At 40.2% G+C, this 25,664-nt stretch overlaps 2 protein-coding genes across 2 annotated transcripts in view; both read left to right on the top strand.

The window, feature by feature from the left end:
- Positions 1–17,819, top strand: part of syt11a (synaptotagmin XIa) — a 35,966-nt gene extending 18,147 nt beyond the window's left edge. Inside the window, exons 3-5 of the mRNA XM_016466218.1 lie at positions 877–1,303; positions 17,044–17,164; positions 17,274–17,819. Of these exons, the coding sequence (XP_016321704.1) occupies positions 877–1,303; positions 17,044–17,164; positions 17,274–17,584 (859 nt within the window). The 3' untranslated portion in view covers positions 17,585–17,819. The remainder of the gene's footprint in view (positions 1–876; positions 1,304–17,043; positions 17,165–17,273) is intronic.
- A 5,044-nt stretch (positions 17,820–22,863) lies between these two features.
- Positions 22,864–25,664, top strand: part of rit1 (Ras-like without CAAX 1) — an 18,516-nt gene continuing 15,715 nt past the window's right edge. Inside the window, exon 1 of the mRNA XM_016466264.1 lies at positions 22,864–22,975. The gene's annotated coding sequence lies outside the window, so the exon portion shown is untranslated. The remainder of the gene's footprint in view (positions 22,976–25,664) is intronic.

The following is a 25,664-nucleotide window of genomic DNA, read 5'->3' as shown; positions in this document are numbered from 1 at the left end:
TTTTCGTTCTTTCCCTCTCTATTCTTTTACTCTATGCCTTTAGGTCATCGTCCTCCATCCCTGTAATGTGAAACCCTCATGTATGTCCATTCTGGAGAGTATCTCATACTCTCGTACTCTCCAAAATGGCGCTATGGGAGGGTCATAGAGCTCTCGGAATTCATCAAAATATCTTAATTAGTGTTCCGAAGATGAACGAAGGTCTTACGGGTTTGGAACGACACGAGGGTGAGTAAATAATGACAGAAAATTTTAATTTTTGGGTGAACTATCCCTTTAAATACATGATATACAAGTTTCGGTATAAATGACATTCATGTATATTTTAGATTACAATAAATGCTTGTCAGTATAAATGCTGATTGCTAAAGTGACTTTGCTAAAGTGATCTAATGCTCTGTCTCTGTCTCTTTCAGTGTCCCCAGTACTTGCGGGTTTTCTGGGTGCGGGGGTCTTGGTCGTCTCCGTGACGGTGGCCGTTTTCCTCTGGACGTGCTGTCAGCGGCGATATCGTCAAATGACAGGCGCGTACAAGCTGACCAGCGGCCCCTACGACCCACCCATTGACCCCCCCTACAAGTTCATCCACATGCTCAAAGGCATCAGCATCTACCCCGAGACCCTCAGCAACAGCAAGAAGATCGTACGGGTGGGCCGGCGCTCAGGATCGGGCTCCCTGTTGAGAGAATGGGGTCGTGGGTCCCGAAACGGCGACGTGCTTCTTGTGGATGCGGATCCTGAAGGTGGTACCCCACACCTTCAGATGAACCACTTGGTACCTCCTGTGGGACCTCCCAGACTGGAGAGGTCGCTGCCCATCCGGGCCGACTACTGCTGTATGGAGAGCAGCTCTGGAAGCAGCAGCGAAGCACCCAGTAAGACGGCGTCACCCCACAGTCTCGACTCCCCCTCTCTGGGAACGCTCAGTTTGGCCATCGACTACAACTTCCCCAAGAAGGCCCTTGTCGTGACCATCGTAGGAGTGCAGGGGCTCCCCGCGGTGGATGAACAGGCGGGCAGCTCCGACCCCTACGTGAAGATGACCATTCTGCCTGAGAAGAAGCACCGGGTGAAGACGCGTGTCCTGAGGAAGACTCTGGAGCCAGTGTTCGACGAGACGTTCACCTTCTACGGCATCCCCTACAGCTTGCTGCCTGAGCTCTCGCTGCACTTCCTGGTGCTCAGCTTCGATCGCTTTGCGCGGGATGATGTCATCGGGGAGGCGGTGGTGCCGTTGGTGGGTGTGGATCCCAGCACGGGACGGGCGCACATCACCCAGCAAATCAGCAAGAGGAACACGCAGGTGAGTGTTTCTTGACCTTACACAGGATTGGGGGATATTATGGGTGACTTTAATCTTTAGTGATGCACCGAAATTAAAATTCTGGGATGAAATTGGAAATTCAGTATTTACCACTGACCTATATGTGACCCTGGACCACAAAACCGGTTAGGATAGGTCAATATTTGGCTGAGATACAACTATTTGAAATCTGGAATCTGAGGATGCAAAAAAAAAAAAGAGAAATCGCCTTTGAAGTTGTCCAAATGAAGTCCTCAGCAATGCATATTACTAATCAAAAATTAGGTTTTGATATATTTACGAAAGGAAATTTACAAAATATCTTCATGGAACATGATCTTTAATTAATATCCTAATGATTTTTGGCATAAAATAAAAATCAATAATTTTGACCCATACAATGTATTGTTGGCTATTGCTACAAATATACCCCAGCGACTTAAGACTGGTTTTGTGGTCCAGGGTCACATATTGTTTAATAGAAGTAGATCAGTGATTTTTAGCTGAAATCATGGTCCTTGTTATTCATAAAATGCAGGTTAGTGGCTACCGGTAAAAAAAGTCATATACAGTATAAGCAATACAAAAATAATACCGGTACTTCTGACTTCTGACTCGTGGCTTCTGACGACATATTGAGGTTTTATAAAACAAAACAATCAGTATGTGCAAGAAACTAAACATTATTTACAATATTATTACTTGTAATCCATAGCCTCAGGTAAACAGTCTGGAGTGATGTCCGGTTTGCCAATGAATCGTTCAATGAACCAGTTCTTTTTGGTGAAATAGTTGAACCAGTTCACCAAATCTGCAGCACAGACCTACAAGTTACTCAATCAAAACTCACTTTCGGACGCTTGACAGTCAATTCAACTCAAAATGAGCCAAAATACTGTCGTATATGATCCTATGATGCTGTTTTTTACCGACTCATTCAGCGCTCCAGCGCACTGTCATTGAACTGAGAAAAGGATACGATGCAAGCTGATATGAGCTTCATATGAGTTGGTGAAGACCTTTTATATGCTTTAGACATTTAAAACATCCACGTTTCACATCATTATTGAGTGCTTTAATTGCGTAATATGTTAGGCCATTGCATGATTAAATAGACAAACTGTCTGAAAGAACCAGTTAGTGGAAAATAATTGGATTTCCCTGTTTGTCTGAGGCTCTGGATTACAGGTAATAATGTTGTAATTAATGTTCCGTTTCTTGCACAGACCAAACGTTTCGCTTCATAAGACCTCAATATTTCATCAAGAGCCATGGGTATTCATTTTTTGTTGCTTGTGTTGCTCTTTTTGACTCTCAAAATGAAGGCAGCCATTGACTTGCATTTTATGAATCACCAAGGACCATGAGTTCAGCTAAGAATCTTCTTTACTGTTCTACTGAGGAAAAAAGATATCTACATCTTGGATGGCCTGAGGGTGAGTAAATGAATAGCAATTTTTCTTTTTTGGGTTAACTAGTCCTTTAAAGAGCACCAAAAAGTATTTATTGTTTCAATTTCATAACAAAATTGACAGAATCTATAAGCTGAGACTTTGTCACATATCAAAAGTAACAAAGAACAAAGCTTATTACAATGTATTAGATGGGAGGAATGCTAGTAAATAATGTTTTATAAAGTTTTGTTCATGCATCAACTGAAACAGCCCTAAAAGATTGATCTTGAAATGTACGAATTCGGTAACAGTTTAGATTAGGAACAGTATTTATTATTAACTAGTTGCTTATTAGCATGCATATAGCATATTGGCTGATTATTAGCACTTATAAAACCTGCATGACCATATTTTAGATTCCTTAACCCTATGCAATACCTAAATATAACTACTGTACTACAACAACTACCTTACTTACTATCAGTATGCAGCAAATTGAGTTTATTGAGGGAAAACTCTTGGTTAATAGTGAATGTGTTCCTTAATGTAAAGTGTTACCAAGAATGCACATCAATATCGAAAAAAAACGTGCAGTCAGTTTTGTTAATCCTGTACTAGCATTGTAACAACGTTCGTAGGTCGGGAAGAAGGAGGCGGGAACCGGCGGACATTTAAACAATTTAATAAAATAAACAAACACAAAACGGACATTTAAACAATTTAATAAAATAAACAAACACAAAACGGACATTTAAACAATTTAATAAAATAAACAAACACAAAACGGACATTTAAACAATCCGGTTCCCAGACACACTGCCGCTCGGCCCTCCACCAGCTGGGTAAACTCTTCCGCGATGCCAGGCGGTGGACGGCGACGGCTCCTCCGAGTTCGGGCAGCCCGCAGGAGTCCCCCGTTCCCTGCTCCTCCCCATCATGGCGGACGGACGACTGCCGCACACAAATCACAAAATAAAGTCCAGGCCTGGTCCTCTCTCGTCCAACACTGTCGTCACTCCTCCTTTTATCCTTCCGGAGCTCCTCCGTGGGACTCGAGACCGGTGAGTGGCGCAGGTGTCGTGCATTAGCATTTGCTCGCTCCGTTCCCACGGCTCTCGGCCCCGCCCCTCTCATCACAAGCATCCACACAGCTGACATGTTTACTTGTCGTAAATTATCCACATTGTGTGCATGAAATAATCTTTGACACAGTCAAAATGCACCATCAGAGAAACACTAATTTAACATCATTGTTTCGGTCGATGATTTCATCCCTCCAAAAATATTTAATCGGAGACTGACAATTGTTGTTTCAATCAAATAATTTCGGTGCATCACTACAATCTTTACATAATTAGTAAATGTGAAAACATCAGTATTGGGTGCGGCTGGGCCTGTGAACAGTGTCATATTCCTGGGCTGTTATGCGACACAGCGATCGTTAAACTTAATCATTCCCATGAGATGCCGCTTGAACCTTTATGGATCTCCCAAGATGTTTTACAGTTAGCGAAAGGCTTCCTACGGCTTCCCTAGGCACAAACCTGATCTAGGAAATGTGGTAAAAGAAAAGATTTTGAGCTCTTTGCCCCAGGTTAAGCGTTCATATACAAGCAGTTTCAGAGTGGCAGCGCTGGCATCAATTCCAGCTCAGTGAAGCTATTATCCCACAGCTTTTCCAAGACCAAGTCATAGAGGCGCTGATTTTATTGTGTTGACATTTCGAACCTTTTTTGGCATTTAAGATGATACATGAGCTTTCGACTTGCGATTTTTAAGACCTTTGTAGCCGCATGTGTAACTGTAAGACTACAAATAGGTTTTTTTTAGACAAGCAACAATAATATACTTTATAAGAGTACTTTACATAACTGAATGTAATGTTTTCAGACACCAAATCGCATCTCAGTTGTATATCACAGTGCATTTTGAATGGACAAACATCAATCATTTTTTCTTCTGAAATCATCCTGTGTTTCGAACTATAGATGTTATATTATGTAGATGTATGCCATATTGTTCCACATATATTTGTATGTTTGGGCTGGGCTTTATCGGTGGTGAGAGCGTCTATTGATCCACGAGCCATTAAAGCGGCATTATAGCAGACAGAGAGTGTAGCCATAAAGGCCAGGACTGCAGGGGGGCACATCCATCAGTACAACCATCTGGAAACTAGTGCTTATTCTCACATCATTAGCAATGAAACCCACAAACCAAACGATTAACATCGCTTCAGTTATTCAGGTTTTGAAAATGATTGATACTTTCTATGCTTCTGTAGTCTTTTACGTCTGTTTACACCTGATATTGATGAATGTTATTGATGGGAAATGCGACTCCTTTAACCACTTGGATTGTTTTTAAAAAAGGAGGGTCTGCTTTTGTAACTATACTATACTGTATACTGGTTTTGTAACAACACTACTGTTCAAAACATTTGGGGTTGGTAAGATTTTTTAATGTTTTTGAAAGAAGTCTCTTCTGCTCATCAAGGCAGCATTTATTTGATCAAAAGTACAGTCAAGCCAGTAATTTAGTGAAATATTATTACATTATTATTAGTGCTATCCAAAAAAGTGTTTTGTGTTCTGTGTATATTTATTATGTATATATAAACACACACACATGCATGTATATATTTGAGTAAAAATATGTTGTTTATATATTAAATACATTTTTATATAATATAAATTACATTAATATAAATATATACATGTAAATACATGTAAATATTTTCAAAATACTGTATGTGTGTGTGTATTTATATATATACATAATAAATATACACAGCACACACATATGTAAACAAAAACTTTTATTTTGGATGCGATTAATCGCGATTAATCGTTTGACATCACTAATATTACTATTACATTATTACTACATTACAACTGTTTTCTATTTTAATATTTTCAAATGTAGTTTATTCCCTTGAATTATTTTAATATGCTGATTTGGTGCTGAATGAAACATTTCTTATTATTATCAATGTTGAAAATGATTGTCCTGCTTTTTGTGTAAATCAGGATACAATTTTTTTTTTCAGGATTCTTTGATGAATAGAAAGTAAAAAAAGGCATTTAATTAAAATAGAAATATTTTTAATATTGTAAATGTCTTTACTCTCACTTTTGATCAATTTAATGTATCCTTGCTAAATATGAATGTTAATAATAATGATAATAATAAAGTACTGACCCCATAAATGTTAAACTGTATTGTACATTACTCAAAAACATCAATCAATCAATCAATCAATCAATCAATCAATCAATCAACAATTTGGAAGACCATTGCTTAAAATATACTTTAGTTTCAAACCGAATGCTCATTAGCAGTTGTGTTAATTGAACTTAAGATGTACAACTGATGTGGAGCTTCAGACCAGATATATATTAAAGGATTTTCCTATTTTTATTTTTTGGGATGAAATTTTGAAGTATGTATAAAGTAAATTTAAAACCTCTTTTTTAGTGTAATGGATGATTGACAGGTGACTAGGCAGTTCTTTGATACTGTCTGGGAGACATCAGAACAGATTAGCGTTTACACTCCAATGTGCAATGTACTATAGTTTGTGATCACAAAATGTTTTGGACCTTTTTTTGCTCCTGTATTTACTGCATTGAATTGTTTACTTGTGATCATATCACACAAGAAAGATAGCAGGTGTAAAAGAGGCCTCAGTAAACACCCATTGAATCAGACAGAGAAGGCTTTGCATCCATTTGCTCTCCAACGCAAGCTGAACACTGTAAAAGTTGTTGCATAACAAGTAATCATAGCCTAATACGCTGCTGTATTTCCATCAAAACAGGAACAATAGCATTATAAGCGATGTTCATAATCTCATTCTCTCTGGCGGCAGGAAATCTTTAGTGCTCAAAGGCAAATAAGTATTTGAGCTTGTTTTCCCGCTTGTGTACGGCTTTGTAAATCAGCATACAAAATATGCAGAGTAAGCTTGTTCAAATCAGAGAACTTCCTGTCTGCTTTATACTCTTCTATAGATAGAGTATCTTAAATTGAATCAGTGCCTATGACTCCACAAGACAGGAGCATTAGGGTGTTGGCTGGGAGTGGTGGACAATCGATTCAGCCAAGAGGGAGAGGGAGAGCGAGAGAGAGGATTATAGGAGAGAAGGAAGGAGAAAAAGCTCAGGGAACAGATGGGGTGCAGTCCGTTTGGCGAGAGAGACTGGTAGAGAGAGAGATGGGTGATTATGAAGAGTGAGTGACATACTGCGGCAGCGCCATACTCGGTACGCTTGCTTATCAGAATCAGAAATACTTTATTAATCCCGGAGGGAAATTAGGTTCATTACCGCAGCTTCAAAACACCAAGATAAAAATACAAATAGAAATCTATATACAAGAAATAAAATTAAAACTTCTAAGATTTAAATAACTATACAATCCGCTGCCCCAGCATACAACAGCAAAAAAAGATAGCACTTGCTACCACAGACTCATAGAACATCTTCAGCATCGTCCTACAGATGTTAAAGGACTTCAGCCTCCTCAAAAAATAGAGGCGGCTCTGGCACTTCTTGTAGACAGCTTCAGAGTTCTTAGTCCAGTCCAGTTTATTGTTCATGTGGACTCCCAGGTATTTATAATCCTCTGCAATATCCACTGAGACCCCATGAATGGAAACAGGGGTCATAGGTGCCATAGTCCTCCGCAGGTCGACCACCAGCTCCTTTGTTTTTGTCACATTGAGCTGTAGATGGTTCCGCTCACACCATGTGACAAAGTTATCCACTGTAGTCCTGTACTCACTGTATGTCTCCTCACCACCGCTGATGCAACCAACTATAGCTGAGTCATCAGAAAAATTCTGAAGATGGCAGGACTCAGTACAATAGCTGAAATCTGCAGTATACAGGGTGAAGAGGAAAGGAGACAGCACAGTCCCCTGTGGAGCTCCAGTGTTGCAAACCACTCTGTCCGACACACAATGCTGCAACAGAACATACTGTGGTCTGCCAGTCAGGTAGTTCACAATCCAGGACACGAGGGAGGCATCCACCTGCATCGCTGTCAGCTTCTCACCCAGTAGAGCCGGACAAATGGTGTTAAAAGCACCGGAGAAGTAAAAAATCATGACTCTCACAGTGCTTGCTGCCATATCCAGGTAAGTATAAGCTCGATCCAGCATGTAGATGATAGCGTCCTCAACTCCTAGGTGGGGCTGGTAGGCAAACTGAAGAGGATCTATAAAAGGCCTAAGCATGGGCCTGAGCTCCTCCAGCACCAGTCTCTCCAAAATGTGGAGGGGGAGGTTCCGAGAGTTGAGTGGCTAATGATGGTGGACAAACAGAGGAGTCCTGGGGAGGAAGGGCAGAAACATCATCAAATCTATTAAAAAACAGATTAAATTTGATGGCCCTTTCTACTCCACCTCCACTGTTGGACCTTTTGGCGCTTTTCCACTGCATGGTACGGCACGGTACGGCTCACTTTTGGGGGGTTTTCCACTGGGTACAGTACCTGGTACCTGGTACCTGGTACTTTTTTTAGTACCACCTCGGCTGGGGTTCCAAGTGAACCGTACCGTTACCAAAACGTGACGTGTAAACTCTGCTGATCACGGATTGGCCGGAGAGAATCGTCACTACCTGCATCACTGAACTTGCGACACAAACACAAAAGAACCGCTAGATTTAAATCAGCACAGCCAGCGAAGGATCGAACACAACTGTTTTGAACGAGCGCACCTTTTTTTTAACAACCAAAAAGTTTTGTTGTCTGTTGCGGAAGAACAGACGTTCCTCTCGTTGATAGCAGAGGAGCGGATCCAGCGAGAGCTTGATGGGGCGACGCGGAATGAAAAAGTTTTTCAGGAGTTGCGGCAGTAGAGGCGGCGCAACTATAACGACATGTGAATAATCCCGCCCACTCTAAAGCGGTACTGAACTGCAGTGGAAACGTAAACTATGCCAAGCCGAACCGTGCCGTGCCGTACTGAGCCGTACTGAGCCGAGTCGTACCACGCAGTGGAAAAGCGCCAATAGAAACCCCGTGATGGTCCTCATGCCACTCCAAACTTCTCTTCAATTGTTCTGCCGAAACTTCCCCTCCAACTTTCTCCTATAAGTGTCTTTAGCCTCTGTGATTTTAACTTTCAGTTCCCTCTGCACTCTTTTCACCTCCCCTCTGTCTCCCTCCCTAAATGCCCTCTTCTTCGCATTCAAGATGGCCTTGTTGTTGGGATAACAAAGGATAGTGCTTGATGGTATGGTGCAGTCAACACAGAAATTCATATAATCGGTGATGCACTCTGTGAGTCCATCAATATCCTCTCCGTGTGGCTCACAGAGAGCCTGCCAGTCAGTAACCTTAAAACAAGCCTGAAGTGCCTCATAAGCCTCATCCGTCCATCTCCTCACGATTCTGGTGGTCACAGGCTTGCTCTTAACCAGAGGCATATAACAGGGGCTGAGGTACACCAAATTGTGGTCTGACCTACCCAGTGGAGGGAGGGGGGACGAACCGTATGCATTCTTCACATTTGCATTCATTAAATCAAGTGTACTCTCTTCTCTGGTCGGACAGTTTACATACTGTGTGAAAGTTGGCAATGTTTTTTCCATAGTAACGTGATTGAAGTTGCCCGAAATGGTGATAAGAGCATTCGGATGTCTGGTCTGCAATTGTGATGTAACATTATGAATAATGCTGCTCGCAGACATTAGGGTTAGCTGATGGCGGAATATATACAGCTACTACAATGGCATGTGAAATCTCTCTGGGCAGATAATAAGGCCGAAGCCCCACGGCTAATAGTTTAATGTCCGGGCAACATATCCGCTCCTTAACCGTGATATGACAAGGGTTGCACCATCTGTTATTAACCAGAACGGCAAGCCCCCCTCCTTTTCTATTACTGCTCTCGTTGCAATCCCGGTCGGCCCGAACCGTCTGAAAGCCCTCGACGGAGACGTTCTGATCTGGTATGTCCTGATGCAACCATGTTTCCGTGAAGCACATGATACTGCATTCCCGGTACTCCGTCTGGCTTCTGACTAGCTCTGTCAGCTCCTCCATCTTATTAGCCAGTGATCTCACATGGCCCATAATAAGAGGGGAGACTTGGCTTGAATCTCCTCTTCTCCTTAAGTCTCTCCCGTCTCAGCCCAGCTCTCTTCCCCCGTTGTCTTGTTCCTTCCCTACATCCGCTATGAGTTTTCCTCCAGATTTCAGTAGGTAAATCAGTTGGTCGAATCGCTAAGCTGGCCGGCTTTAGATAGATCAGCTGATCCCGGGAGTAAACAATCCGAGCAGCATATCCAACAGGTGTTGAACGCAGTAACTCCGGTATGAAAAAGTTATTAAAAAGGTTGTTAAAACTTTCCTCACCAGCATCCTTGAAAGGGCACAACTTCAAAGAGCTCACAAAAAAAATACAATAAGAAAAAACCGCACTAATAAAGTTAATAGAACAGAAATAAAAAAAACACACACAGGAGCAGCGGCAACAAGCTGCATGCACGATCGCGCATACGCTCTGAAATGTACACAAGTCAACTCAAAATTGAGCTCTTTATAGCTTTATAGCTCTTCCTGAAGAATATTTTCATGGAAGATAAAGAAAATAAATGTGTGTGAAATATGAGTAGCCTTGTTAATGAGGTTTAGCTAAGGGGAAAACATGAGGATCTCATTCATATTGGTAGGCATCTGTATTAAAGTGTTCATGTACATTTTTTTTTTTACTTTTGAACTTAAAGGTACACAATCAATGTATTGGCAGTATCTAAAGCATAAACAACAAATCCTCAAATTGCTCAAGCATTACCTCCAAATCTCATAAATTATGGAGAAACATTATCTGGGTAAAATTTGTAAAATTTTAAATAGGAAATTTTTTTACACATTACATCCAGTCATTTGAATGCTTTGCATGGATATGCAATATGACATACAAGTGAAACAAAGTGTAACATTAACATGTGCATCTTTATATATCTAAATAGAGTTGCACATGTATTCAATATTTCTCATTATTAACCAGTGCTGGGTAATGGTAAGTTTAAAACACGTTTGATAAAAAAGTAATCTAAAAGTAATCTAAAAAGTATTCAGAATTCATTATGTAAAATGAGTAAGATTATGTTACTAACTACAGTTTTCATCATGTAATCTGTAATCAGTAGTGGACTACAATTTGTAAGTAATCTATCCAGCTCTGTTATTAACACACTATTAAACTCCTAATTTGCTGATTATTAAGTAGTTGTTAAATTTAGGTATGGGGTAGGATTAAGGGATCGAAAATGTGGTCATGCAGAATAAGGCATTAATATGTACTTTATAAGTACTAATAAACAGTCAATATGCTAGTAATATGCATGTTAATAAGCAACTGTTTAAGAGAAAATCAGTCCCTAAACTGAAGTGTTACCCGATATTTTATTAACCTGGTCCATTGTATCTATGGTCAAAATACACAAATCAACAGGCATACGAGAAGCACAGTTACCCGCAGAGACTGTGTCTCATTGTGCAGCTAAAAAGAAAATCACAAACACTTGCAGACATTACGCATTAAGATGTAGGCTGTTTTAAGTCCATGTTTAGCTCCAGGATGCCTCCTAATACAAGTTGCCATGGTGATAACCAGGAACAGGACTGGAATCTTAACTCTCAAAGAAGAGAAAAACAACAGAGATGGCAAGAGGAAAAAATAAGAAGCAAAGTCTTTTCATGCGGTACGGAATTTTTCTTTTTTTACATGGATTAATTTGATTAGATACTTTTATAGAAAGTGACCGAGGAATAACAAAGGAGATTAGGAAGCCAGCAAAAGAAGCAGTCACAAAAAAATCTGCATAAATCTGCATTATTTTCTTTTTCAGTCTGTATTTTTGTCTTAAGGAATGTTTAGACATTTTTACTGCATAACAAGACATATTTACCTAATAATCAAAACTGCATGAGACAATAAAAGTTTAAAAAACATACCTTGAATTAAGTTTCTTTTTCTTGTTCTGAAAGAAAAAAAAAAACAAAAACAGAAAAGGTATTTTTAAGTGGCTTCATTTATATCTTAAGCTGTTTTTAGTGGCTTCAGCAAATCGGGTTGGGGCTGGATGCTTGTTCCACCATTGAGGGACAGTGAAAGTTCACTAAACTAAACTAAACACAGCAACTGTACAAAGCACATTGACATTTAATGAGGACTGCACTGCATTAAGACAGTTTATTTTTGTCTGTTGTTAAACTATGCCGTTACATTTTGGCACTATTTTACACTTGGCATTTGTTTACATTGTATACCTGTGTCATCACTGTGACGAGTGGGGCAGGGCCAAGAGCCGTGGGAGCAGAGCAAGGCTGGTGGAGTTTAATGATAATGAGCGACACCTGTGCCACTCACCGTTCTCCAGTACCAAGGAGGAGCTCCGCAAGGATAAAAGGAGGAGTGAAGACAGTGGAAGACGAGAGAGGACCAGGCCTGGGATTTATTTTGTGTTTTCATTTATGTTTTATGCGGTGTTTGTTTATTTTATTATTAAATGGTTTTAATGTTCGCCGGTTCCTGCCTCCTTCTTCCCATATCTACGAACTTTGCTACAATCACAATTTGATGTTACTGCTTTTACTACTCTGGGACAGGGCTTCATAACCCATGGTCCTGTGAAGAGTTGGGATAAAAGTCGACTTAAGCTGTTTTAGGTGGTTGCTGCTGAATGTTTCAGTGCTTATACAACGCTATCTTACGACCAATTTGTACATATGACCTCACTCTTACGAATTTGTACGATTTGTCTAGACCCCAGTGACGGATAGGTTTAGGGCCGGGGTTAGGGGTAGGTCATTCGCACAAATTGATACGAATTGAGGAACTCGTAAAATACATACGATTTAGTAAAAATCATACAAATTCCTATGAGTGGGGTCTTACAAATTGGGTTGGGTCATAAGTTTCAGAATGCAAGACTGTATTCGCAGAGACAGGGTTAGAAATAAATGTCCTGTGGGAGTTAAACCATGGCTTGCAGAGATGCCAACGCTCCTTTTGTCCTCTTCTCTTATGACAATGGACAGGTGCCTTTGATTATTCCACCCAGCTTACCCTCATGACCATATGATCACCATTTCCCAGGGAGAACTGACAGGTGCACAGATGACTCACCATTGCAGTTCTCCTTCTAACTTGTCCATCTGGAGAATAAGTGGCAATTTAATGTCCCGTGTGAGCAGGACAGGCTCTGGTGTAAATGGAGTGAATGCTCTCTCTTCCTCTATGGTCCATTTCACTGTCCAGGAGATGAAGTAGGTGTCCCTTCCAGTACACAAAGTGGATAATAAATTCATACAGGTAGACTGAGTTACATCATATGGGACAAGGACGCTACCCCATGCATACTGAAAGGAAAGGCACTGTACTGCCAATATTCCTGTAGTGTTGAAGGACCCTAACTAAGTGACAGAAGGTACCTGCCAATATTTACAAAGACTTGACACAAGCAGTGCACCTTGCAGTTATTCTTTTGCTTCTCTTGGCCAGGGGTGTCCAATCCTGGTCCTGGAGGGCCTGCAGAGTTGAGCTACAACTTTTCTCAACATACCTGCCAGGACATTTCTAGTAAACCTTGATTACCTTGGTTCAGGTGTGTTTAATTGGGGTTGGAGCATAGACTGTATAAAAACATGGACGTAGTGTCCGTGACGTCACCCGTAGATTTCCGAAGAGCGTTTTTGAAGCTCAAAATTGGGCGGAGGCGGCCGTCGCCATCTTGGCAGTGCGTCACCGTGCGTCACTCCCGGATAATCGAAAATGGGCAAATAGGCGGGAGCAGGTTGCTGAAGCCACGCCCACCTAGCGCGACGGCGGTGACAGCAGCGGCAATCCACCTGTCACTCAAGTGGCCACGCCCTTAATTATGCAGAACTTTAAGGCTTAATATAATTTAAACGGATGAGTTATAAAAAAATTCACCCCCCTCACAGTTGTCATCAAGGGCAAAATTAGCTATATAGACCAAAATCATTTTTTGGGCAAAAGTTGGGCATTTTAACATGGGGAGTCTATGGGATTGACTCCCTTTTGCAGCCAGCCTCTAGCGGCCAGTTGATGAATTACAGTTTAAGTCACTTCCTTGTTGGCTTCACGAGAGAGAGGGGGAGGTTGCCGCTTGGGTTGGAGCTAAACTCTGCAGGACTTTGGCTGTCCAGGAGCAGGACTGGACACCTCTGTTCTTGGCCAAAGGACACTCCAGAGATAATTTCCCCCCCCAAAAAAAGCAGACAACACATAATTATCTTAGTTTTAGACAAGCTTTGTCCCAGAGGCCAGGAGTGCCAAGAGAACACTGTTTTCCTGCATTGCAACATTTCCTTAGCTCTTAATCTAATAACTTGCAAATCTGACCTTGTTGCAGGATCAGAGATACCATTAGATCCCTCAGTACCCTGACACCAAGTTGGCTATGATGGCCATGGGCACAGCAAGCTCTTGGACAAGGGTGATGGCAGTGCTCGGTAGTACTAGAGACAAGACTGTGCCTAAAGCTTGAGCTTAAGAGCATGTTTTCATAAACTTGTCATAAACTTGGGAGCATTTGGACTCAGTCTTGACGGTCTTGAGTAGTACAACACTGCGGATACTTTTTTCTGTCTGTATCGATTCATATGATCCGCTCTGTGCTATTGTGTCTTTGGACAGAAGCACACTTTGTGTGTGCTGCTCAGGTTTGTGTGACATTGAAGCAAAACCAGACTTCATTCAGCCTAAAAGGAAGCTTATTTAAACTGTCTGAAGAGTTCACATGCAGGGGTCTGTGTTGACTCAGACTCGACCCTCTTATGGTCTCAATCATTTTTTTGTGCCATTTTTGCCTTTTAGGAAAGTATATATATTGACAGGAAACAAAGTGGGAGAGAGAGGGGGGACAGGATTGGCAAAGGACCGTGAGCCGGTACGCAAACTCAGGACGCCCAAAGCGCAACAGTGCTATATTTCGACGCGCTGCCCACAAGGCTATCAGCCAACCTGGTCTCAGTTATTACTCTGAAAGCCAAAGTATACTTCAGTTTTTACATGTACATGAGGGTCCACGTGATGCAAATTTCGTCACCTTAACAACAAAAAATTGTGGAGACTACCCCTGCGTTCCATTCGGAAGGGCTCATCCCTATGCCCGTCATCAAGGGCAAAATTAGCTATATAGACCAAAATCATTTTTTGGGCAAAAGTTGGGCATTTTAACATGGGGAGTCTATGGGATTGACTCCCTTTTGCAGCCAGCCTCTAGCGGCCAGTTGATGAATTACAGTTTAAGTCACTTCCTTGTTGGCTTCACGAGAGAGAGGGGGAGGTTGCCGCTTGGGTTGGAGCTAAACTCTGCAGGACTTTGGCTGTCCAGGAGCAGGACTGGACACCTCTGTTCTTGGCCAAAGGACACTCCAGAGATAATTTCCCCCCCCAAAAAAAGCAGACAACACATAATTATCTTAGTTTTAGACAAGCTTTGTCCCAGAGGCCAGGAGTGCCAAGAGAACACTGTTTTCCTGCATTGCAACATTTCCTTAGCTCTTAATCTAATAACTTGCAAATCTGACCTTGTTGCAGGATCAGAGATACCATTAGATCCCTCAGTACCCTGACACCAAGTTGGCTATGATGGCCATGGGCACAGCAAGCTCTTGGACAAGGGTGATGGCAGTGCTCGGTAGTACTAGAGACAAGACTGTGCCTAAAGCTTGAGCTTAAGAGCATGTTTTCATAAACTTGTCATAAACTTGGGAGCATTTGGACTCAGTCTTGACGGTCTTGAGTAGTACAACACTGCGGATACTTTTTTCTGTCTGTATCGATTCATATGATCCGCTCTGTGCTATTGTGTCTTTGGACAGAAGCACACTTTGTGTGTGCTGCTCAGGTTTGTGTGACATTGAAGCAAAACCAGACTTCATTCAGCCTAAAAGGAAGCTTATTTAAACTGTCTGAAGAGTTCACATGCAGGGGTCTGTGTTGACTCAGACTCGACCCTCTTATGGTCTCAATCATTTTTTTGTGCCATTTTTGCCTTTTAGGAAAGTATATATATTGACAGGAAACAAAGTGGGAGAGAGAGGGGGGACAGGATTGGCAAAGGACCGTGAGCCGGTACGCAAACTCAGGACGCCCAAAGCGCAACAGTGCTATATTTCGACGCGCTGCCCACAAGGCTATCAGCCAACCTGGTCTCAGTTATTACTCTGAAAGCCAAAGTATACTTCAGTTTTTACATGTACATGAGGGTCCACGTGATGCAAATTTCGTCACCTTAACAACAAAAAATTGTGGAGACTACCCCTGCGTTCCATTCGGAAGGGCTCATCCCTATGCCCTAATCCTTTCAAAGGGTTTACCCTCCGGAGTGAGAGCTTCGAAGCGTTGAAGGGTGTAGGGGACCAAACAACTGTTTCTTGAAGTGCCCTTTTGTGTCATCATCATGTGCCCACACGGAGGCGCTGTCATCATGCAAAGAATCTGCGCAAAGGATAATGGGGGCCCGAAGTGTCCATCAGTTGTACCCTTCGAAATCCTTCATTCTAAAGGGCCCTTTGAAGTGGCCAGTTTTGAGCACTTCAGTTTGGAACGACCCTTCAATATGGCAGCCATGATTGTTTTCACTCCGAAGTGCCCTTCGGAGGGTGATATATCCCGTTTGGAACGCACCGTACAACAGCCGCATTGATGAGCGTTTGTGTGAAAGGGATGTGAAATAGCAGCAACTTTAGATTAAAAGAATGCAAAGACATTTTTATTGGTCATAACTTCTGGAGAAAAATAGCGCAGAAAAAAATGAAGCTTTCTAGAGGGCATGTGTAGACCGCCTGCATTCGCATACACCTCAAATGGACTATACTTTGAAAGGCTACGCGTACAACAACAAAACTTGGTATACTTGGGCCTTGACTCAATTTACTCAGGTCCATACCTGGACTCAGACTTGAAATAGCTGGTCTCGACTACAGCACTAGGTGATGGGTATTGTTCCCCTTGTTGGTACTGCTTTAGGAAGCATGGATGATTGTGCCAGGCTTACCTTACTTTTGGACAGACTCTGAAGTTGATGATACTGACTGATCTAAAGTATCCAAATTTGTTGCCCATTCTCAATGGGAAAGTGCCCAAGCAACATTGCTCAAAAAAGTTGCCCAATGTATCATCACCTTGAGGCTGAGTATCATGAGCCATTGGAACAATGCTTCTATATCAGTGCTGTGATCACTTACAGGATGGCTCAACATCATGTCCTTATTTATTCATCTGATATACTTTTGTGTATGCCTATAAACATTTGTGTCCTATTTCTTGTGCTCAATTTCTGTTCTGTTTCTCCGTAGTGTGAAAGTCGTGGGGAGCTACTGGTCTCTCTGTCCTACCAGCCTGTTACTCACAGGCTTAATGTGGTAGTCCTTAAGGCCAAACACCTGCCAACCATGGACATCACTGGCCTGTCAGGCAGTAAGTACACACCACACATACACAAATATATAGATATTCGAATGATCCTATTTATGATGCCAAAAACTTGACAAATTCTAATGTCTTTATTTCCCTTCTCCACCCACAGACCCTTATGTTAAAGTGAATGTCTTCTACGGCCGCAAGCGCATAGCCAAGAAGAAGACGCATGTGAAGAAATGCACACTCAGTCCCGTTTTCAATGAATCATTTATCTACGATGTTCCCGCTGAGCTAATGCCGGACATCTCTGTGGAGTTTCTGGTCATTGATTTTGACCGCACCACGAAGAATGAGGTCGTGGGTCGCCTGGTTCTGGGTGGTCAGAGCCCCATCCCATCAGGGGTGACTCACTGGAGGGAAGTCTGTGACAACCCAAGGCGGCAGATTGCCAAGTGGCATAACCTTATAGAGTACTAGTGTCTGGCAAACACATGGGGAAAGCAAAATGTATTCCTTCCTTCCTGTCAGCCCCTCTATAGAAAGAAGCCCATTTAACAGTCTCTCCTTTTCCCTGTACAGATAGGTGTATGAGAGGATAAGTATGTGTGTCAGGACGTAAGACCAGGAAAAGACACTTAGAATGTTATCTAATGAACTCGTAGCAAAAAAGACTCATATGTAATAGCAAAAAAAAAAAAAACGAGGAAAAAAGCAAAAATAACCACGTCAGTGTGGTTTTTGGCTCTGATTATAACGCTAAAGTAAATTATAAGAGAATTATACCCATATGAGAGTTATACCACAGTATCCTCAGAGCCTCTTACCAGTATACCGGCATATTCACAGTATACATACACTACTTTCAATTAGCCGCATGCTAGAGCTAGTGAGACACTTTTATTTTTAGGATGAAGTTTTAAAGTCCACTTTTTAAGAAAATAATGGGGTGAATGTTTTGATAGTGTAGGATAAAAATGGATGAAAAGTGATATACTGTATAAACTGGACACCATCATGAGCATTTTTGCTAACATGCTAATATTTACCACAAAAGACAAGGTTGAAATATGGCCATTATTCATATCCAGCTAAAATGTAATGCTTAATCTTTTAATGACGCTGAAATTGAGATTCTCAAATTCTCTGGAGAAAATAAAACTCCAAATGCCAGTTAAACAAAACCTGATGTTAAGGCAGTTTTCAGACAACCACCAAATGAAAATTAGAGACCGTCAGCTCAGGATTAAAAATGAATTTGATTCATGAAAACACTCTGATGTTCCATATAGTAAAGACAGTCTACACTTTCCCCGTTTTTATGCTGTAGCTGCTTTATTTATTTGTAGCTGTACTTATACATTATTGTTAATTTCTCCGTCTTGATGACTTGGACAAAGCACTTCTATGACCTATGTGTTGTCGGCATATCTCAACATATCTACTATTCATTGATTTAAATTACATTTTGTTTTCCTTTAGGCATATCTATGCACATTTCCATTGTACTGCAAAGGATGTTTTGACCCAGTTGCTGTGCTATACCATAGCATAGAGATCAGGGAAGGTTTGGTTAAAAACGTTGGAGGGAAACACTGATAAAACAACAGTAAAAGCCAAATGTGACAGATATTAGTATATTTACGTATTGTCAAATTTGTACATTTTACATGTACTGTACCTAACATCACAGTTTCTATTGCCATCAAACATGTTTTTAAGGCCACACTTAATACAACTAATTCTTAACATCTTTGGTCACAATGTACATAATGTATCATAGGCCGTAACACTGGTACTCTTCAGTTTCTTTTTTTCGTAGTACAATTGAATATCGCCAAATATACATTTGAACTTTTGACTTACAAATGGTGTCATGGAAATAACTAGCCACCCCAGCTTATTTACTTCAATAAGTTTGGCTCTAAGCCCATCTATCCTCTATTCTATGAATTATAGCTGAGATATATGCAGATTCAGACCAATTTTTGCACTTTCGTAGAGTACTGTATTTATTTTTATGATTTGTGTTCAAAAGAAAAAAAAAAAAAAATATGTATATCAAAACCCTAATAACTATGATAGGACTAATAACTGACTATATCAAAGTTAGGATTTGGCATGAGCCAGTAACCATTAGCCAGCGGCAGCTGTCGAAAACTAACCAAAGTAGATGGACCAATGTTTTGTGGTGCGTTGGTGACCATGATGAAGCAGCTCGCACTGCAGCTTTAGACAGACCTTTGAGTCCATGTTTGAATGTTTGAAGGCATGCAATGTGCATGTGGATGTGTTCCCAATGATGTAATTCGGTGCCCACAGCCCCTGAGGCAGATTACATGCTCTATTCCCAGTGCCAATGAGCGCATATTTAGTTAATAAGGCAGAAAGTGGGAGGGTGAGAGGGGAAAAAGATATCGACTGGCTCATTATAGATACTTCATATTTAACATGTGAAATTAATATAGCAGTAAATTAAGCCCCAGCGGTCTCTCCATGATATCTGCAGTCAAGCTCATTGTGAGTCATTAAGGCCACATAATGAGATTAACCATTGTTTATTAGCAAAAATGAATCACATTCCAATCACATTTTGAAGAAAATTAAGAAACCCATCGTCTTGCAATTTCACTCTATACATTTTCAACAGAAAAGTGAACTCTTCCACCCTCTATAATGTTTTTAACCCTGCATGCAATGACTATTCAAATTTCTGCTTCAAAACTGGTGTATATATTACAGTTTTTAGTGGTTTAAATGATAGCAAAACCCACTTTTGTAAAAACGGCAACCCAAACTACACAATGCAACCTAAGTGAAATGATACATGCGTGTTTTTCTTTATTTTAACCCTCGGCTCCTTGTGTTACTTGGAACTTTTTTGATCTTTCGGGCATAAAAGCTTGTTTTATATCAATAACTATAGACATAAAGATGAATATAACCAATTGTAAATGAGTGTTTGTTCCAATGCACTGGTGGGCAGCAGCACTTTCTGCTCTTCTTGTATCTTAACTGTTTTACCTGGAATGGAAATGGTTTCTTTTTGTGTAAACCTCCTCTTTTGGAGTGCTATCTGCCCCTTTTTTCTCTCTCTGCCACTGGTCCCTAACAATCCCTCAGTTTTTTGCTGTTGTGTGTTGTACAGAAACATTGAAAGCTGAACAAAGACGAAAATGAGCTGAGAAGAAAATTACTGTAATAAATATATTAGTCCATTTGGATACCGCAATGTTGATATGGTTAAGGTGGAATGAAGTTAGTGATTCAACTTTATTTTAGGTGTCCCTTAAACCACTGTACCTAGATGATAAACAGTGTTAGTTCACCACAACTGTAGTGTGATTCATGTTGTTACATGGCCTTTTCAATATTTGTAAGTGCAAGCAAGTTGTCTATGTATAATGTAAGTACAGTGAATAACATGTACTTTACATACCCAGCTTAATACTGCTCATTTCACTACATGATCTTCAGGGACATCTAACATAGAGTGTGAACTGTAATGCTTTTGAGGGCAAGTTATCTGCATACTGCTGTGAGTTTATGCTAAATACAGTATGTTACACTAATGCTGACTTGTACTGTATGTTGAAGTTGTTAACACAATGGACGTGCAAATAAAATAAAAACTGATACACTAGATCAGACCTTCCCCTCTTTCTCTGCTCTGAAGTTGAATTAAAATCAAGTTATAACTTGAGTTGTAATCTGTCACCTACTCACCCCTTATTTTGCTCAATTCCCCCCCAAAAAAAGTAGAGGCAGAAGCAGAATTGTGGCTGGTTCCATAAGCTGTTTAGACTAGTCTTACAAGTTAGTCATCTAGGTCATAACTTTTTTTAGTCAGATACATAAAACTGTAGGTTGGTCTACTCTGAAATCCGAAAAGTAAGATATGCTAGTTGGTAAGTCAAGTTCTTATGACACAGTCTGAACATTGTGGCTGTTTGCACAATTGGCCACTGTGGTTACATTACAAGAAAACTGCACTAACAAAAAGTATTAGCATGTTTTCTGGACAAGTACCATGGCAATACATGCTATTTAAGTACATTTGAGCACCACTTAAAGCAACTACATTTTTACCTTGAAATATCAATTTCAGAATCATTCTGAAGGTACACTGACTGTAATAAGGCAAATGGCTTCTGTTTCTTTCCCATGCTCCCCTTCAAAACTTGTTAGCTTCACGTCCTTTCTTCTGAGATGCCTTCATCTGATTGGTTTTTGAAGGCGGCATAGATGTATCCTTTGCTGCCTCTGATATCCCACAATCATGTGTTCAATTCCGTGAGCTAAAAAATAAAAATAACATCTAAAAGTTGTGGTTGGTGGTAAGCTTGTGTGTAAATTTTTTGACCAACTTTTTCTAGCGAGAAAATACAGTAGTACTGTAGTAAATAATTATTAATGTTATCACCAAAGCTCCCTCTGTTTTGGAGTAGATCATTAAACCTTTATGCTGCCTCATAAGTCTGTTCAGAATCACTTTTGTGAGGTACCTTTTTCTTCTTCTTCTTCTTTAGTTTTTTGGCGCATAACAATCTAAATGTATAGCGCCACCTACAGTACGTTGCTGTTGTGCAGTCATGTTATCTATTATCGTCAAAATTAGGTATCTTTTTCTGCGCAAATGCTACCTATAAAGTAAGCAGGCCTCAAATCAGCAGCCTATGTTTTGGTGAGCGGGTACGAAATCCCGTGAAACGAGCGGACTGCTTTACGGCAGCAACAAATGCACGTGTATTATGACAGTGAATTCCACTCACTTAACTGTAGGGGGCTCCAGAGTCGCAAGAATTACACAAAACTACGTTCAGTAGGTAGGCTATGTGAATTCTGTAATCATTGTATCATGACTGTAGCCTACATGGTACCAACAGTATTTTAGTCATCGAAAACAAATACAAGATAAAGAAGATTCAGTAGCTATATACAATATTCTATCTTATATTTCTCTATATATTTCTTTTTCTTTTTTGTATTTCTTTCTTTACATGTACTTTTAACTTACCGTATTGACCCGAATATAAGACGATGTTTTTTTTCTTGGAAATACATCTGAAAAAACGCGCTCGTCTTATATTCAGCGTCTAGACTTTGACATGTCAATAATACACCCACAACAATAGGTGGCGCCAAATACGCATGAAACGAGTGTGCCATGAAATACATAATGTAATGAGTGTTGTAAAGGTTGTAAAGGCTACTATTAGATGGATAGCCTAAATGTCCTAATTCAGATGGGCTACCTGTTTTTTTTTTTTTTAATGGTATATCAAAAAGTGTATATTTTTTAAATGTGATTGTTGGTACATTTTACCAGTTTTTACCATACTTTCAAAACAAAAATTAAAATAGGAAAAATATGCAATATGAAAATAATTGAAGACAAAATGTGTTTTACTGAGAAAAAAAACAACAAGATTTGGTTTTTAAAAAGCCTTTTTCCAAAAGGTACATCTGGAAAAAGGGGGGTCGTCTTATAATCAGGGTCGTCTTATATTCGGGCCAATACGGTATTAGAATTTTACAGTAACAACAATAACTGTAGTAGCTAACTATATATGATTTAACTATGTAAATGTATTTATTATCATTATCAAATGTATTTAGTTATCATTTATTAAAAAGTGTTTATTATATTTATATTTCATTCTATAACTTGCGTTACCGTGGTAATATACAGTATTTGTCGATGGCCCGAATGTAACACTGCGGGCTTTAGGACCCGTCTTCGCTCAGTCCCCCATGGCTTTGTATGTTTACAGTGAGAATTGTATGGCAGGAATTTTCTAACATCAAATATTTAAACATAATTTGCATCGATACAGAAGTCCCAATGGAGACAGAGATCCTGTGACACAGGTAAGCCACCAAGTAACTCAGTGGGCTTCTAACCATGGTTTTATCATGTACAGAATCACACTTTTTAAAGCATAATGACTGTAACCGCGGCGGCAACTATGTTTCTCTAGTTTATTTTATTTGACCGATTCAAGTGTTTGTTGTAATGCAACTCTGTCGCTTCATAAACAAGCCTAGTCATTCACATCGAGGAACTGAGGGCAGTTCTTCAACAACTTCAAAAGAGTGTTAAAACTTTCGCATGGCTTTTGGTGATCCAAAAGACTTGCTTTGTTAATATAACTAATACAAATTAGTCATATACACATATGTTTTGATGTATTCTCAGAGATAAACTCGCTGCAAGTCGTCGACGCGTTCGGTCTATTAATATCACAAACTATGATTTCATTGCAGTTAATCTAGTTCTGTCGGTCTGTTCATTTCAAACTCGGTCATGAAATAATAAGGCACTTCTATTCATCTTTGGGTGGTTTAAAATACTTCTTGAGGTCATGCAAGTGTGACTTTTCGACATGTTTAACACAGTGGTTTCGAGGTGCAGTTGCCACTCAATGACTCAAGGCCTTAATATTAAAAGAATGCGCTTTTGAACATGTACCATAGTAACCATAGTTTCCACCAACATACCACAGTTACTATTGGTGATATCGAGGCTAGCCTACAGTAAAAGTGTGGAGTCTTGGCAAAGGTATAGGCCTAAGCCACCACTTTCATCAAATTATACTAATCAATAAATTGTCACACATATTATGAAAGCTTTAGACACTGTTTGAAAAAGATCCCACTTTAATTATGATTTTACAGTACTTTGAACTGCTTACAACAAATGGTCATTAAAGGGACAGGCTAACCTTCAGGAAAAGTTGATTGTGAAGGTCAAACTAAATGTTATATGAGCTGCTTTATTTTCTCAGTTTTCTGTGATATCATTGTTGCAACCTTGTAGTTTTTGCAGCCAAATGATGTGATGTGTAAATAGAGTTTAAAGCTTTTATTTTTGCAGATTTATAATAAGCATGAATTATAAGCATGAAGTTAACAAATGAATAATAAGCATGAAGTAAACAAATACTATAAATTGTTTGTAAATATTTATCATAAATGATATAAAACCAATATGCACTGTAAAAAAGGATCAACAGAATGTACACTACCATCGAAATTTTGGACTCACTTGGCTGAATTTATGTTTCTCATGACTTTGGAAATTGACAGTAATAGAGGCTGTAGAATAATCATTCTGTCAGCTTGAGTAATTTAAGCCATTTGGTATTTATTTTATAATAAATTGCTAAGTCGTTTATTACAAACTAACAAACCATGGACACCATGAGAGCAGCTCAGACCATTTTTTTGGGGAATGACATTTTCTACAGGTGTCCCATAAAAGATATCAAACAATTATGATAGGAACACAAAATCGCAAACAAACTCAATTAATATTTCTATTCAAATGATATTCATATACAGTATAAAATGAGATGGAGGGGAGCTGCACATAACACACACACACAAACATACACACACACACACAAACACACACACACACACACACACACACACAACATTAAATAGAGCTGCTCAAAACTAAAAAACACCACTCAGCTGTGTTGTTCCATTGTCTAATATTATTTCCACTGAAAATCACGTAGATGGGCTGCTCTGAAGTAACTAATGCAGCATCACAGTCAATGACAATGGAAAAATACATCAGACGGGTACACTGGCAGATAATCTATTATTGACCGTGGTTAATGTAACACCCACCTCCTGGATGCTTCGCTTTGTCACATGAATAGCTCGACAGAATGACTCACTTCCTCTTCTCCATCAAACTGAAGCTCTGGTGTCAAACACAGCCTCGACAAGTGCTGCTTTTCTGGGTGCATTCAGTCACATACTGCTGTGTTCAGCTACAGGCCCGCATTCATGCAGCGGTGCAGCTGTGGAATCAAATCTATCTATCATATGAATAGTTCGACAGAATGACTCACTTCCTCTTCTCCATCAAACTGAAGCTCTGGTGTCAAACACAGCCTCGACAAGTGCTGCTTTTCTGGGTGCATTCAGTCACATACTGCTGTGTTCAGCTACAGGCCCGCATTCATGCAGCGGTGCAGCTGTGGAATCAAATCTATCTATCTGTCTGTCTGTCTGTCTGTCTGTCTGTCCGTCCGTCCGTCCGTCCGTCCATCTATCTATCATCCGTCCGTCCGTCCGTCCGTCTATCTATCATCTATCTATCTATCTATCTATCTGTCTGTCTGTCTGTCTGTCTGTCTGTCTGTCTGTCTGTCTGTCTGTCTGTCTGTCTGTCTGTCTGTCTGTCTGTCTGTCTGTCTGTCTGTCTGTCTGTCTGTCTGTCTGTCTGTCTGTCTGTCTGTCTGTCTGTCTGTCTGTCTGTCTGTCTGTCTGTCTGTCTGTCTGTCTGTCATCTATTTATCTATCTATAAATATCTATCTACCTATCTATCTATCTATCTATTTGTCTATCTATCTGTCTATCTGTCTGTCTATCTGTCTGTCTGTTTGTCTGTCTGTCTGTCTGTCTAACTCTCCATCTGTCTGTCCATCTGTCTGTCTGCTCATTTATCCATCCATCCATCCATCCATCCATCCGTCCGTCCGTCCATTCGTCAATCAGTCAGTCAGTCTGTCTGTCTGTCTGTCTGTCTGTCTGTCTATC

Source organism: Sinocyclocheilus anshuiensis, unplaced genomic scaffold (genome assembly GCF_001515605.1).
Source record: "Sinocyclocheilus anshuiensis isolate Anshui unplaced genomic scaffold, SAMN03320099.WGS_v1.1 scaffold132, whole genome shotgun sequence".
NCBI classification, from domain to species: domain Eukaryota; kingdom Metazoa; phylum Chordata; class Actinopteri; order Cypriniformes; family Cyprinidae; genus Sinocyclocheilus; species Sinocyclocheilus anshuiensis.
This window is presented reverse-complemented; position numbering and strand designations above follow the sequence as displayed.